The sequence below is a fragment of the Bufo bufo genome, chromosome 10, assembly GCF_905171765.1.
Source record: "Bufo bufo chromosome 10, aBufBuf1.1, whole genome shotgun sequence".
Taxonomy (NCBI): domain Eukaryota; kingdom Metazoa; phylum Chordata; class Amphibia; order Anura; family Bufonidae; genus Bufo; species Bufo bufo.
In genome coordinates this window covers 74,519,851-74,533,086 of record NC_053398.1, presented here as the reverse complement: position 1 = coordinate 74,533,086, position 13,236 = coordinate 74,519,851, and the positions used below count along the sequence as shown (strand labels likewise).

Here is a 13,236-nt window from a genome sequence, read left to right as displayed (position 1 = left end):
TTCACACTTATCTAATTACCTCACCTGTACATCGCGCCTGCCGTGTGGGACTCAGAACCGGGACAGCAGTCTAGGACAGGATTCCTCAAACTGCGGCCCTCCAGCTGTTGTAAAACTACAACTCCCACAATGCCCTGCTGTAGGCTGATACCTCTAGGCTGTTCGGGCATGCTGGGAGTTGTAGTTTTGCAACAGCTGGAGGGCCGCAGTTTGAGGATGCCTGGTCTAGGACCTCTGTTTTCTGGTCGGACAGAAACAAGCAAGGCGTTCTGCAGCTATTGGGACTACTCACAACAATATCTGGTAAGCACCACCATTACAGAAATGTATTCATACATCTACCAGGGATCAGCAACCTTCGGCACTCCAGCTGTTCAGAAACTACAACTCCCAGAATGCTTCATTCACTTCTGTGGGAGTTAGAAGAACAGCTGAGCATGTTTGCATGCTGGGAGTTGTAGTTTCACAGCAGCTGGAGTGCCGAAGGTTGCTGATCCCTGAGCTAGACGCTGCCTCCTGACTCTCTTTTTTGTCTTACACAATCTGCTACTGAACATACATTTTTCTTATCTCTAACAGCAACAAGAAAGTTTTCAGAGCATTTTTAGCACAACTTTTACATGAGACTGGAGCAGTACACAAATTGAGGAATGTCATGTAACACACAGTAGACAGAAGTAAATGATCGCATTTCTTCACACCATGAATCCAAAAGTAACAATGATCACAGCACCCTATGGCACAGCCGGTCAGCCTGCCCTCGTAACAATCACTCACCATCGGCCATGCTTCTTGCTGCAGAATAACACGTCACAGGATGGAAACCACAATCAGAAGATATAAACGTCTATATACGCAGCGCAATCTATAATTACTCTCACTCTCTCTATATATCTATCTAGTACAGTAGCTATCACTGTGTGTATAGCCACTCTGGTGCGGCTGAAGCTCCGGCTGTATCTATTATATCGTTTACCCCGAGGGCTCATTCGCACGACGATTCGTGGAAATGAGATAAAACCAATGTTAGCTATTTATAAAGGAAGGAGTGCACCACCTCTAGAAGGACAGCAGCACCGGTGACGTCACAGACAGCGCACGGAAACTTTGCCCTTGATTTAGCAACGCCCACCTGTGCGCTCATTGGTTAACAGGCGCTCAGGCGGTGAAAAGCCGATGAGACCACGCAAATACAGCTGAGGGTAAAGGGGAAAGTAGACGTGGCAGTAAGCCAGGGTAGGGGCCGAAAGGGTGAAGAATGTAGAGCTGTGGCAGCACAGTACAAAGCTCAACCCTGGTGATCCAGCAGTGTAATGCTGCCATTCTCATTTTTTATTGGTCTCAGCCTCTCTTCCTATTCTTTCAGTATAGTAGGGCCATTCAGTGGATTTCCACTGATAATGGAAACGGGAGTTGCTCGCACAGAGCTGGCAGAAGCCGAGTTTGGTCTGTACCCACAGTATTGTCTGCATCCTCAGTTCCTGAGCTATCCACAATATAAGCAGATCTGGTCTAGGCAGTTCTTAGGGGGGTTTTGGCCATACATTGCTTCCACTCTATATTGCCACCGCAGCCTCCACTCCTCTCCTCAGATTTCTCTTCCTACTTTTGGGCCCCCCAATTTGGCTCCCATGTTCTGTCCCACACACAATCATCACAGTCCTCACCCTCTTCACCACTTTTCTCAGACTGATATATCATGGCAATCTACTTGGCCCCATTCCCTGCTCTGTACTTTCCCTAAATGCCAATGTCGCTGCCCCACCACCAATACCACCGTAGCACCGTAGGTGCTATTGTTACCACCACAGCTATGGATGGGGTCCTCTCCCTCCCTGCCACTTTTATCAGATTGTGATATATCATGGTGGGTTTCCTGGCCCCCCTCACCATTCCTTGCTCTGTGGCTGGCCCCCCTCCCCATTCCCTGACTGCCACTGTTGCTGCCCCCACCATGCTACGGGTGCCACTATTACCACCACCAACATAGCTACCGTATGCATGGGGTCCCCAACAAAGTAATACTAACTGCCCCCACAGACAGTGCACAACTGCACACTGCCCATTACGTAATTTGCCCCCACTAAGTAATACTGCCCCCACAGACAGTGCACAATGCCCCCACTAAGTAATACTGCCCCCACAGACAGTGCACAACTGCACACTGCCCATTATGTAATTTGCCCCCCAGTTCCCCCACTAAGTATTACTAACTGCCCCCACAGACAGTGCACAACTCACTGCACACTGCCCATTACGTAATTTGTCCCCCAGTGCCCCAAATAAGTAAAACTGAACTGCCCCCACAGACTGACACTGTGCACAGTCACACTCCAGCCAGGCAGGCTCCATTATGTCATTTGAAATTGCCGCCAAAGCCCCCCCCCCCCCCCCCCGAACAAACGCATGCCCGCGCAGGCTCGCAGGGGCAGCACAATCCACCATGATCCGGCCGGCCGGCAAGTACAGGAACAGTCGAACAGGAGGAGTCAGATGGATGACAGCCAGGTAGGGGGCGTGGCACGGGGGCGGCGGCTAGGAATCAGGAGAAGATGTTAGAACTTAGATAAATGGATCACAAGTAGGGGGCGTGGCGCGGGCGGCGGCTAGTCGGGTTTCGGAATTCGGACTCCAGAGCGCCGGCGCCCCCAGGCAGAGTGCGCACTACACAGTGGCCTACTCTGCTTATGGGTGGCGCCGGCCCTGGTGCCCCACTAGGAGGGTGCAGTGAAGACAGGACCCCACTAAAAGCCTTCTCTGCAACTGCAAGGAGAAGGAGCAGGAGAAATGCTGTGACCCCTGGCTCCCATGGCACAGTGTCAGAATCAGAAGTCAATCTTCTTTCTCTTCAATAATAATGGTGTCCCTTTCCAAAGCCAGGGAGAACTGCGGCCTACTACTGTTACTAGCCGTATAGCTGCTGCTATTGCTACTACTACCCTCATTCTTACGCTTGGTAAGAGTAAAAGCCTGGTCCTGGGTCTTTTGTTTGGAACCCCTCCTTATTCCTGATATTTTTTGACCTAATGTACACACAAAGGGCCAGATTTATCATTAGTTCAAGTCAAAATAATTGAGTAAAAAGTTGTAAATCTTTGCGCAATCGCTAAAACTGAGTAAATTTTTTTTTACTTTTATTGGCTCTGCGCTATCCTCGCCAGTTTTCTGAAAGTGGGCGTGTTTTCTTATGTCAATGAATCTTTAGACAGATTTACTATTGAGACAATTTAAAAAGTCGCAAAAAAATTGCGCAATTTCACTCCAGTGAGGACCATGCTTATCTTATGCGACTTTTTAATAGAACATGCAACTTTTTCGTAAAGATGTGCGACTTTTGTAAAGCTGCTTACTGAAGGATAAACTGCTACCGTCAAACCACATTTATCACAGTATTAAAGGACCATTAATAAATCTGACATAGCCAAACTATATACACTCATCTAAAGAATTATTAGGAACACCATACTAATACAGTGTTGGACCCCCTTTCGCCTTCAGAACTGCCTTAATTCTACGTGGCATTGATTCAACAAGGTCCTGATAGCATTCTTTAGAAATGTTGGCCCATATTGATAGGATAGCATCTTGCAGTTGATGGAGATTTGAGGGATGCACATCCAGGGCAGAAAGCTCCCGTTCCACCACATCCCAAAGATGCTCTATTGGGTTGAGATCTGGTGACTGTGGGGCCATTTTAGTACAGTGAACTCATTGTCATGTTCAAGAAACCAATTTGAAATGATTTGAGCTTTGTGACATGGTGCATTATCCTGCTGGAAGTAGCCATCAGAGGATGGATACATGTTCTCATTCTGTTTACGCCAAATTCGGACTCTACCATTTGAATGTCTCAACAGAAATCGAGACTCATCAGACCAGGCAACATTTTTCCAGTCTTCAACAGTCCAATTTTGGTGAGCTCGTGCAAATTGTAGTCTCTTTTTCCTATTTGTAGTGGAGATGAGTGGTACCCGGTGGAGTCTTCTGCTGTTGTAGCCTATCCGCCTCAAGGTTGTGCGTGTTGTGGCTTCACAAATGCTTTGCTGCATACCTCGGTTGTAACGAGTGATTATTTCAGTCAACGTTGCTCTTCTATCAGCTCGAATCAGTCGGCCCATTCTCCTCTGACCTCTAGCATCCACAAGGCATTTTTGCCCACAGGACTGCCGCATACTGGATATTTTTCCCTTTTCACACCATTCTTTGTAAACCCTAGAAATGGTTGTGCGTGAAAATCCCAGTAACTGAGCAGATTGTAAAATACTCAGACCGGCCCATCTGGCACCAACAACCATGCCACGCTCAAAATTGCTTAAATCGCCTTTCTTTCCCATTCTGACATTCAGTTTGGAGTTCAGGAGATTGTCTTGACCAGGACCACACCCATAAATGCATTGAAGCAACTGCCATGTGATTGGTTGACTAGATAATTGCATTAATGAGAAATAGAACAGGTGTTCCTAATAATTCTTTAGGTGAGTGTATAGCCTACTATAACCAAGTCCCCTAAGTCTCCGCCTACTATAACCAAGTCCCCGAACATACCGGAGGACATAACGGGAGAACGGAGCAGCGCCCAGGGATAATAGTAAGTGCAGTAAGATCCCTGGGCGCCGCTGTATATGTGTCACGGCTGTAAGTGAGCAACTAGAGCATACACAGAAAATAGAGCCACTGACCGGACCCAAACTAGGGAGGATAAAGGGTGACCCCTGTCAGACCCTCAAAGCTTTCCCTATGCTGCTAAGCACATACCCCGATCCTAATGGTGGAACGAGGCATTCCCGCATACCTAAGACTGATGACCACTGTAACCCCTACAATAGTGGAAGGGGCACGGCCACCGGTGCCCTGCTCAGTATATGGAGGGAACCGTGGTCGCCTCGGATCCGGTCAGAAAACAAACCGATACACTACAATGTCTGCACACTTAGCTGAAGGTGCTGCGGCAGCAGAGAAGACGGATCCAAAGACAGGTGGCAATATCCGGAGTACTTGCTGCAGCAGTACAAAAGGTCCAGTGAAAAGATAGCATACAAGTGAAGATACTCAAGCAAGAGCTACAACTCAAATGAGAAATATAATCCACACTCTACAAAAGGAGGAGGGGTGATTTAAAGGCAGAGAAATCAAACATAGGAGGAACAGCTGGAAGGAAGGAAACAGAAAGTAATGACCTCATCCCAGGGGCGGAGAAACAGAGCAGTGAGAACTCCTCCAAGCTCTGGTAGTGACCTCATCACAGGGGTGGAGAAACAGAGCTGTGAGAACGTCTCAAAGCTCTGGTAGTGACAGTACCCCCCCTCTACGGGTGGACTCCGGACACCCAGGACCCACCTTCTCAGGATGAGCCCTATGAAATGCCCTGATGAGGCGAGTGGCTTTAATGTCCGACACCGGAACCCACATCCTCTCCTCAGGACCATAACCCCTCCAATGAACGAGGTACTGAAGAGAACCGCGGACAATGCGAGAGTCCACAATTCTGGAAACCTCAAACTCCAGATTGCCATCAACCAAAATCGGAGGAGGAGGCAAAGAGGAGGGTACCGTGGGCTGGACATGTGGTTTTAAGAGAGATCTGTGAAATACATTATGTATCTTCCAAACCCGTGGAAGATCAAGACGGAAGGCAACAGGATTGATGACTGACAAGATTTTATAAGGCCCAATAAACTTGGGACCCAATTTCCAGGAGGGAACCTTCAGTTTAATATTTCTTGTAGACAACCACACCAGATCACCCACCTTCAGGTCCGGACCAGGCACACGTCTCTTATCAGCCACACGCTTATACTTCTCACTCATCTTTCTAAGATTACTCTGAATCTTTTGCCAAATGGTAGACAAAGACGAGGAAAATCTCTCCTCAGGTAAACCAGAAGGAGCCCCTCCCGAGAATGTCCCAAACTGCGGATGGAACCCATATGCACCAAAGAATGGTGACTTATCAGAAGATTCCTGACGACGGTTGTTCAGAGCAAACTCAGCAAGAGGGAGAAATGAACACCAATCCTCCTGATTTTCTGCCACAAAACAGCGCAAATATGTCTCCAGATTCTGATTGAGGCGCTCAGTCTGACCATTCGACTGCGGGTGAAAAGCAGAAGAGAAGGACAGCCGAACCCCCAGGCGAGAACAGAAAGCCTTCCAGAATCTGGACACAAACTGCGTGCCTCTATCGGAAACAATATCAGAGGGAATGCCATGCAACTTAACAATATGGTCGACAAAAGCTTGCGCCAACGTTTTAGCATTGGGTAAACCAGAGAAAGGTACGAAATGAGCCATCTTGCTAAAACGGTCCACCACCACCAGGATCACCGACTTCCCTGAGGAACGAGGAAGATCCGTGATAAAGTCCATGGACAGGTGTGTCCAAGGACGGGAAGGTATGGGTAACGGGAGAAGGGAACCTGAAGGCCGTGAACGAGGGACCTTAGCGCGAGCGCACGTCTCACAAGCAGCCACAAAACCCTCCACCGACTTACGAAGAGCCGGCCACCAAAATCTCTGAGCAATGAGATCTACCGTGGCTCTACTCCCGGGGTGACCAGCAAGAACAGTATCATGATGCTCCTTGAAGAGTTTGTGACGTAGCTCAGGAGGCACAAACAACTTCCCAGAAGGACAACGGGCAGGTGCCTCAGTCTGGGCAGCCTGGACCTCGGCCTCCAAATCAGAATATAGAGCAGAAACAACTACCCCCTCCGCCAAAATAATGGGACCCGGGTCCTCGGAGTTTCCTCCTCCCGGAAAACAGCAAGAGAGAGCATCAGCCTTCACATTTTTGATCCCAGGGCGGAATGTAACGACAAAATTGAATCTGGAGAAGAACAGAGACCATCTGGCCTGTCTCGGATTCATATGCCTGGCCGACTCCAAGTATGCCAGATTCTTATGGTCGGTAAAAACGGTGATAGGGTGCCTGGCCCCCTCCAACCAATGGCGCCATTCCTCGAAAGCCAACTTGATGGCCAACAACTCCCTATCTCCCACATCATAGTTTTTCTCTGCCGGGGAGAGTTTTTTAGAGAAAAAGGCACAGGGTCGCCATTTGGCAGGAGAAGGGCCCTGGGACAAAACCGCACCCACACCCACATCGGAAGCATCCACCTCAACAATAAAAGGTAAGGAAACATCGGGATGCACCAAGACGGGAGCAGACGCAAAACTCTCTTTAATCTTAGAAAAAGCTGCAAGCGCCTCCTCCGACCAAGAGGAAAAATCCGCCCCCTTTTTTGTCATGTCAGTGAGGGGTTTGACAACAGAGGAATAATTCAAAATGAACTTTCTGTAATAGTTCGCAAAACCCAGAAAGCGCATCAATGCCTTCTGATTCTCGGGAAGCTCCCACTCAAGTACAGCACGGACCTTCTCCGGATCCATGCGAAAACCAGAAGCAGAGAGGAGAAAACCCAGAAATTGAATCTCTGATACCATAAAAACACATTTCTCCAGCTTGGCGTACAATTTATTTTCCCGCAGAATCTGCAGAACCTGAAAAAGATGATCCTGATGGGTCTGAACATCAGGGGAAAAAATCAAAATATCATCAAGATACACCAATACAAATTTCCCCATTAAATGGTAGAAAATACTGTTAACAAAATGCTGAAAGACGGCCGGAGCATTCATCAGGCCGAAAGGCATAACGAGATTCTCGAAATGCCCGTTAGGGGTATTAAAGGCCGTTTTCCATTCATCCCCCTCTCTGACCCTGACCAGGTTGTACGCGCCTCTCAAATCCAATTTGGAAAAAACCTTGGCCCCAACAATTTGGTTGAAGAGGTCCGGGATCAGAGGAAGGGGATAGGGATCGCGAATCGTGATACGGTTCAGCTCCCTAAAATCTAGGCAAGGTCTCAGAGAGCCATCTTTTTTTTTAACAAAAAAAAAAACAGCGGCAACAGGTGATTTTGAGGGACGAATATGCCCCTTATCGAGACTCTCGGAGATATAGGTTCGCATTGCGATTCTTTCCGGTTGTGAGAGATTGTAGAGGCGTGCTTTTGGCAGCTTGGCGCTCCTGAACACCGCTCTCGGAAAACACGTCCGAGAAATCAGAGAGAAATGATGGCACAGTTTTAGTAGACACCTCTGCAAAAGTCGCTGTGAGACAATTCTCTCTACAAAAGTCACTCCACTCATTTATTTGCCTTCCTTGCCAATCAATAGTGGGGTTATGTCTAGTGAGCCAGGGTAACCCCAAAACTAGAGGAGAAGGCAATCCGTTAAGGACAAAACAAGATATATCCTCCACATGAGTGTCACCCACAGCCAACCGGATATTGTGAACAATGCCCTTCAGAGATCTCTGTGAGAGTGGAGCAGAGTCAATAGCAAAAACAGGTATATCCTTTTCTAATGTACAAACCTGAAAACCATGCATGGCTACAAATTGAGTGTCAATAAGATTGACGGCCGCTCCACTATCGACAAAAATCTCACAAGAAATGACTTTGCTCTCTAGAGCCACCCTGGTAGACAGGAGAAAATGGGAACTGCAGGTCAGAGGAAAAGCATCAATTCCTACATCAACTTTGCCCAAAGTAGCAGATGAAGCAGAGTTTGATGATTTACCTTTTGAGGTTTTTCTCTTATTATCGCTCTTAGTACAGTTCAAGAATCTCCTAGACGGACAAACATTTGCCAAATGACCTATGCCCCCACAACAAAAACACACCATACTCTGAGGACTAAATCCTCTTTTATCAGGGGCAAGTCGACCTAGCTGCATGGGCTCCTCCTCAGAGGGGACCGAGACAGGATGAGGCCCTTGCACACTGAATGAGTCCGCACCACTGCCCCTAGACTGACAATGGCTGGACAGAGAGGTCTCGTTTCTTTCTCTTAGACGCCTGTCAAGGCGTACCGCCAATGACATGGCAGACTCTAAGGACGTTGGTCTCTCATGGAAAGCAAACGCATCTTTCAATCTCTCTGAGAGACCATGACAGAACTGACTCCGGAGTGCAGCATCATTCCAACCTGAATCAGCTGCCCATCTCCGAAATTCAGAACAATAAAACTCCGCAGACAGTTTGTTCTGGCATAAAAAACGTAAGTTAGATTTGGCCAGCGCAACACGATCCGGGTCATCATATATCTGCCCCAGGGCCACAAAAAATCTTTCCACGGATTGAAGGGAGGGATCCCCTGATGGCAGCGAAAATGCCCAAGTCTGAGCATTACCCCTGAGCAGGGAGATGGCAATCCTCACCCTCTGCTCTTCATTACCAGAGGAATGGGGACACAAGCAAAAATGGAGTTTGCATGCCTCTCTGAAGCGAACAAAATTCTCACTGCCCCCGGAGAACATTTCCGGAAGTGAGACCTTTGGCTCGCAACAGACTCCATGGGCCGGAGCAGAGCCCAATGCTTGAAGCTGAGTCATAGATTGACGGAGATCCGCTACCTCCAAAGAAAGACCCTGCATGCGGTCAACCAGGCCAGAAAGCGGATCCATGTAAAAAAAGACGGTTTTGGTGGATTATAATGTCACGGCTGTAAGTGAGCAACTAGAGCATACACAGAAAATAGAGCCCCTGACCGGACCCAAACTAGGGAGCATAAAGGGTGACCCCTGTCAGACCCTCAAAGCTTTCCCTATGCTGCTAAGCACATACCCGGATCCTAATGGTGGAACGAGGCATGCCCGCGTACCTAAGACTGATGACCACTGTAACCCCTACAATAGTGGAAGGGGCACGGCCACCGGTGCCCTGCTCAGTATATGGAGGGAACCGTGGTCGCCTCGGATCCGGTCAGAAAACAAACAGATACACTACAATGTCTGCACACTTAGCTGAAGGTGCTGCGGCAGCAGAGAAGACGGATCCAAAGACAGGTGGCAATATCCGGAGTACTTGCTGCAGCAGAACAAAGGTCCAGTGAAAAGATAGCATACAAGTGAAGATACTCAAGCAAGAGCTACAACTCAAATGAGAAATATAATCCACACTCTACAAAAGGAGGAGGGGTGATTTAAAGGCAGAGAAATCAAACATAGGAGGAACAGCTGGAAGGAAGGAAACAGAAAGTAATGACCTCATCCAAGGGGCGGAGAAACAGAGCAGTGAGAACTCCTCCAAGCTCTGGTAGTGACATCATCACAGGGGTGGAGAAACAGAGCTGTGAGAACGTCTCAAAGCTCTGGTAGTGACAATATGTCATGATACTTAGTTCACAATGTTTGGACCGATAATAGGTCCTCTTTAAATGCCATACGTTGAATGGGCCAGCTAAGGAGCCTGCAGGGAATTCAGAATTCCTCAGAATTCGGAACAGTGGAGACAGGAATAGAGAAATCTGTTCCAAGGGAAACCGTTTTTGACAAGTGAGCAAAGTGGGGCTTATGCTGGACTAGCTCTCAAAAAAGGGAGAATTGGGGTCTTCATCCAAGTGAGAAGGAAAAGTGGAGAGGGAGAACACAAATGTTCAATATTAACCCGTTTCATGGAGGATTAGCGACTAGTGAGGAGCGGCAGGGGTCATATTCGAATTCGCAATATTTGGCGAATATTTAGTAGAATATTCGCGAATTTGAATATTATATTCTGTTGTAAAATTATTTTTATTAAGGGTTTTACATGAAGTCTTAAATAACATACATTGAAATACAAGCGTATATAAAAATAAGCGCCATTAAGACCTAAGAATATATCAGCTATACACTGGCAATGAGGTAGTTATATTCAAATGGCTCAGGTGTTAGCTTGACCTCTCGACACTGTATTTTTACAGTTCAATATAGGTAAGGCTACTTTCGCACTTGCGTTCGGAGCGGATCGGTCTGGTGTCTGTACAGACGGATCCGCTCCTATAATGCAAACTATGGTATCCGTTCAGAACAGATCCGTCTACATTATATTTCAGAAAAAAATCTAAGTCTAAAAGTTAGTCAGACGGATCCGTCCTGACTTTGCATTGAAAGTCAATGGGGGACGGATCCGTTTGAAATTGCACCATATTGTGTCAACGTCAAGCGGATCCGTCGCCATTGACTTACATTGTAAGTCTGGACGGATCCGTTTGGCTCCGCACGGCCAGGTGGACACCCGAACGCTGCAAGCTGCGTTCGGGTGTCCGCCTGCTGAGCGGAACGGAGGCGAAACGGAGCCATACTGATGCATTCTGAGCGGATCCTTATCCACTCAGAATGCATTGGGGCTGTACGGATCTGTTCGGGGCCGCTTGTGAGAGCCTTCAAACGGAACTCACAAGTGGAACCCCGATGTCACGACCATGGTCGTGACTCCCCCTGCATGCAGTTGCCTGCGGTTTGGTCTTATTGTTCAACCACTGGTGAGTGCTGTTAATATGTTGCCTCACGTGTGGTTGCCGCTGGCAACAGGTTGTATTGGCAGTATAGCGGCCTAAGTGGTTGCTAGGCAGCTTGCTGTCAAGTGCATGTGGTTGCACCTGGCTTGGTGTGTTTTTATGTGTGCACTTTCTATGTCTGGTGTGCACAGGGTTTGTTATGTGTGCACTGTGACACCTTCCTTCACTTGTGATTGCCCGTGGCAACGTGTGGAGTTGTGTGCATGTGGTGGCAGTGTCTCGGCCTTTTGGCTGATCCCCAGGACTTGGTTGTCACGCATGCCGTTGCCGGTGGTAACAGGTGGAGTGTGTGCTTCTTTGTGCTTTTCCCCTTTAAGTAGTTTCCATCCCTTGCCTGGTATTGGAAGGGTTAATTCCCTTCCTTGTGTGTGAGCACTGGGTGTGTCTGTCTGTGGGTGTGGAACAGAAAAAAATGCGTAGTAGGACAGCACCACTTACTTGTTATAAGCTCAAAAATACTTAGCGGCGGTGCTCGTGGCGTCAGGTCTCGGCCTCAGAGACCCCCAGAGTTTACCAGTAAAAATGAAGATAGTCACGGCACTCCAAAAGCTTCCTTAGTCAGTGTTCTTTATTCCACCAAAAGTACAGCAGCAACGTTTCGACAATAGTCTTTATCAAGCTACATAAAAGTTTACAAGTGACCCACACTACATTTTATAAGGGTATCAATTACTCAGTGGGTGTGTTCCAAACAACAAACCCGCCCCCTCTCAGGTATAAACAATCATATAATCCAATATACATAATACAACATAAATTAACATCCACAGTGTCTAGTAATATAAGGCATACCAGGTGTTGATACGGAGGCTCCTAATCTTTAGCGTGTCCATGGTGTTCGGCGTCTTCCGCATACAACTGCGGCTGCGCGAGTATCCAGACGGGATTCACATACATCACATGGTCGACAGACCGGTCATGTGATCAATGACGTTCCTGTTGGTCATCTGACTAGTGACGCGCCTTAGCGTCTAATTGCTGTCATGGAAACCACAGGTCCTACACAGATAATCTATTGTCCCGTGTGGTACTCTTTATTTGATGCTATTTCTAATATGCGCAGCTAATGTACAGACGCCGATCACCCAGGGCTTAATGCCAGACAGGTGATATCAATCGGAAAGATATAATTTCATCTATTTTATTTTATTTTATTTTGTTTTATTGAGCAACGACGTAGGAACCAATCGCCGCAGGATACCCAAAATAGGCCCATATCAGAACTAAGGTTCAATACCTTACCTGACATGCGTAGAGCGGAGATGTGTAACCTCACATACGAGCACGTAGGAGGCCCTCTCATAGGGACCCGAGGCTGTTCAAACAATGCGGGCCTATCAACCGCTCGCTTTCAAGGGGATAGGTTCAAAATAGCATTAAGGGTGAGATCCCGTATATTTTACGGTATAAAATGACCAAACCGATACTCCTCATGAGTAAATACCCAGGGGATATATCGGCATGTAATCTACAAGAATGATAGAGATTAAATTGGACTGGGAATACTAAGGCCATAACCATCGCCCCCCTCTGTCAAAGAGAGACCACAGATGTCCGCCTTTGCCTGGTCTGGGTCCAACCGCTAAGTAAAAGACCCCTACCAAGCCTATCCCCATTGTCTCCTGTTAATATAACATAATTTTATCATTCTTTGTATAAATATCACCCCATGCCACTGAACCTGAACAAAATCCACATATATAGAACAGCTCACCAGGTGCGTGATCAAGGAAGAAAATCCCGCACGCCGCATATGAGGTCCACATCCGCCACGCATATCCAGTCAATGTAATCCGAACCATAACATACAATCAGTACAACAACTTAATAAACCTGCGGGATGGTTCCCAGGTCGCTGCTTCCAAAACACCTTAGTCCATCCTTTGCCCAAAT

The 13,236-nt window shown here is 47.6% G+C and overlaps 1 protein-coding gene across 2 annotated transcripts in view; it reads right to left on the bottom strand.

Moving 5' to 3' along the window:
- LOC120981206 (phosphomethylethanolamine N-methyltransferase-like) overlaps window positions 1-1,542 on the bottom strand; it is a 345,872-nt gene extending 344,330 nt beyond the window's left edge. For both annotated transcript variants that reach the window (XM_040410746.1, XM_040410747.1), the window contains exon 1: window positions 778-1,542. In XM_040410746.1, coding sequence (XP_040266680.1) covers window positions 778-787 — 10 coding nt within the window. In that variant the 5' untranslated portion in view covers window positions 788-1,542. The remainder of the gene's footprint in view (window positions 1-777) is intronic.
- Window positions 1,543-13,236: the final 11,694 nt, after the last annotated feature.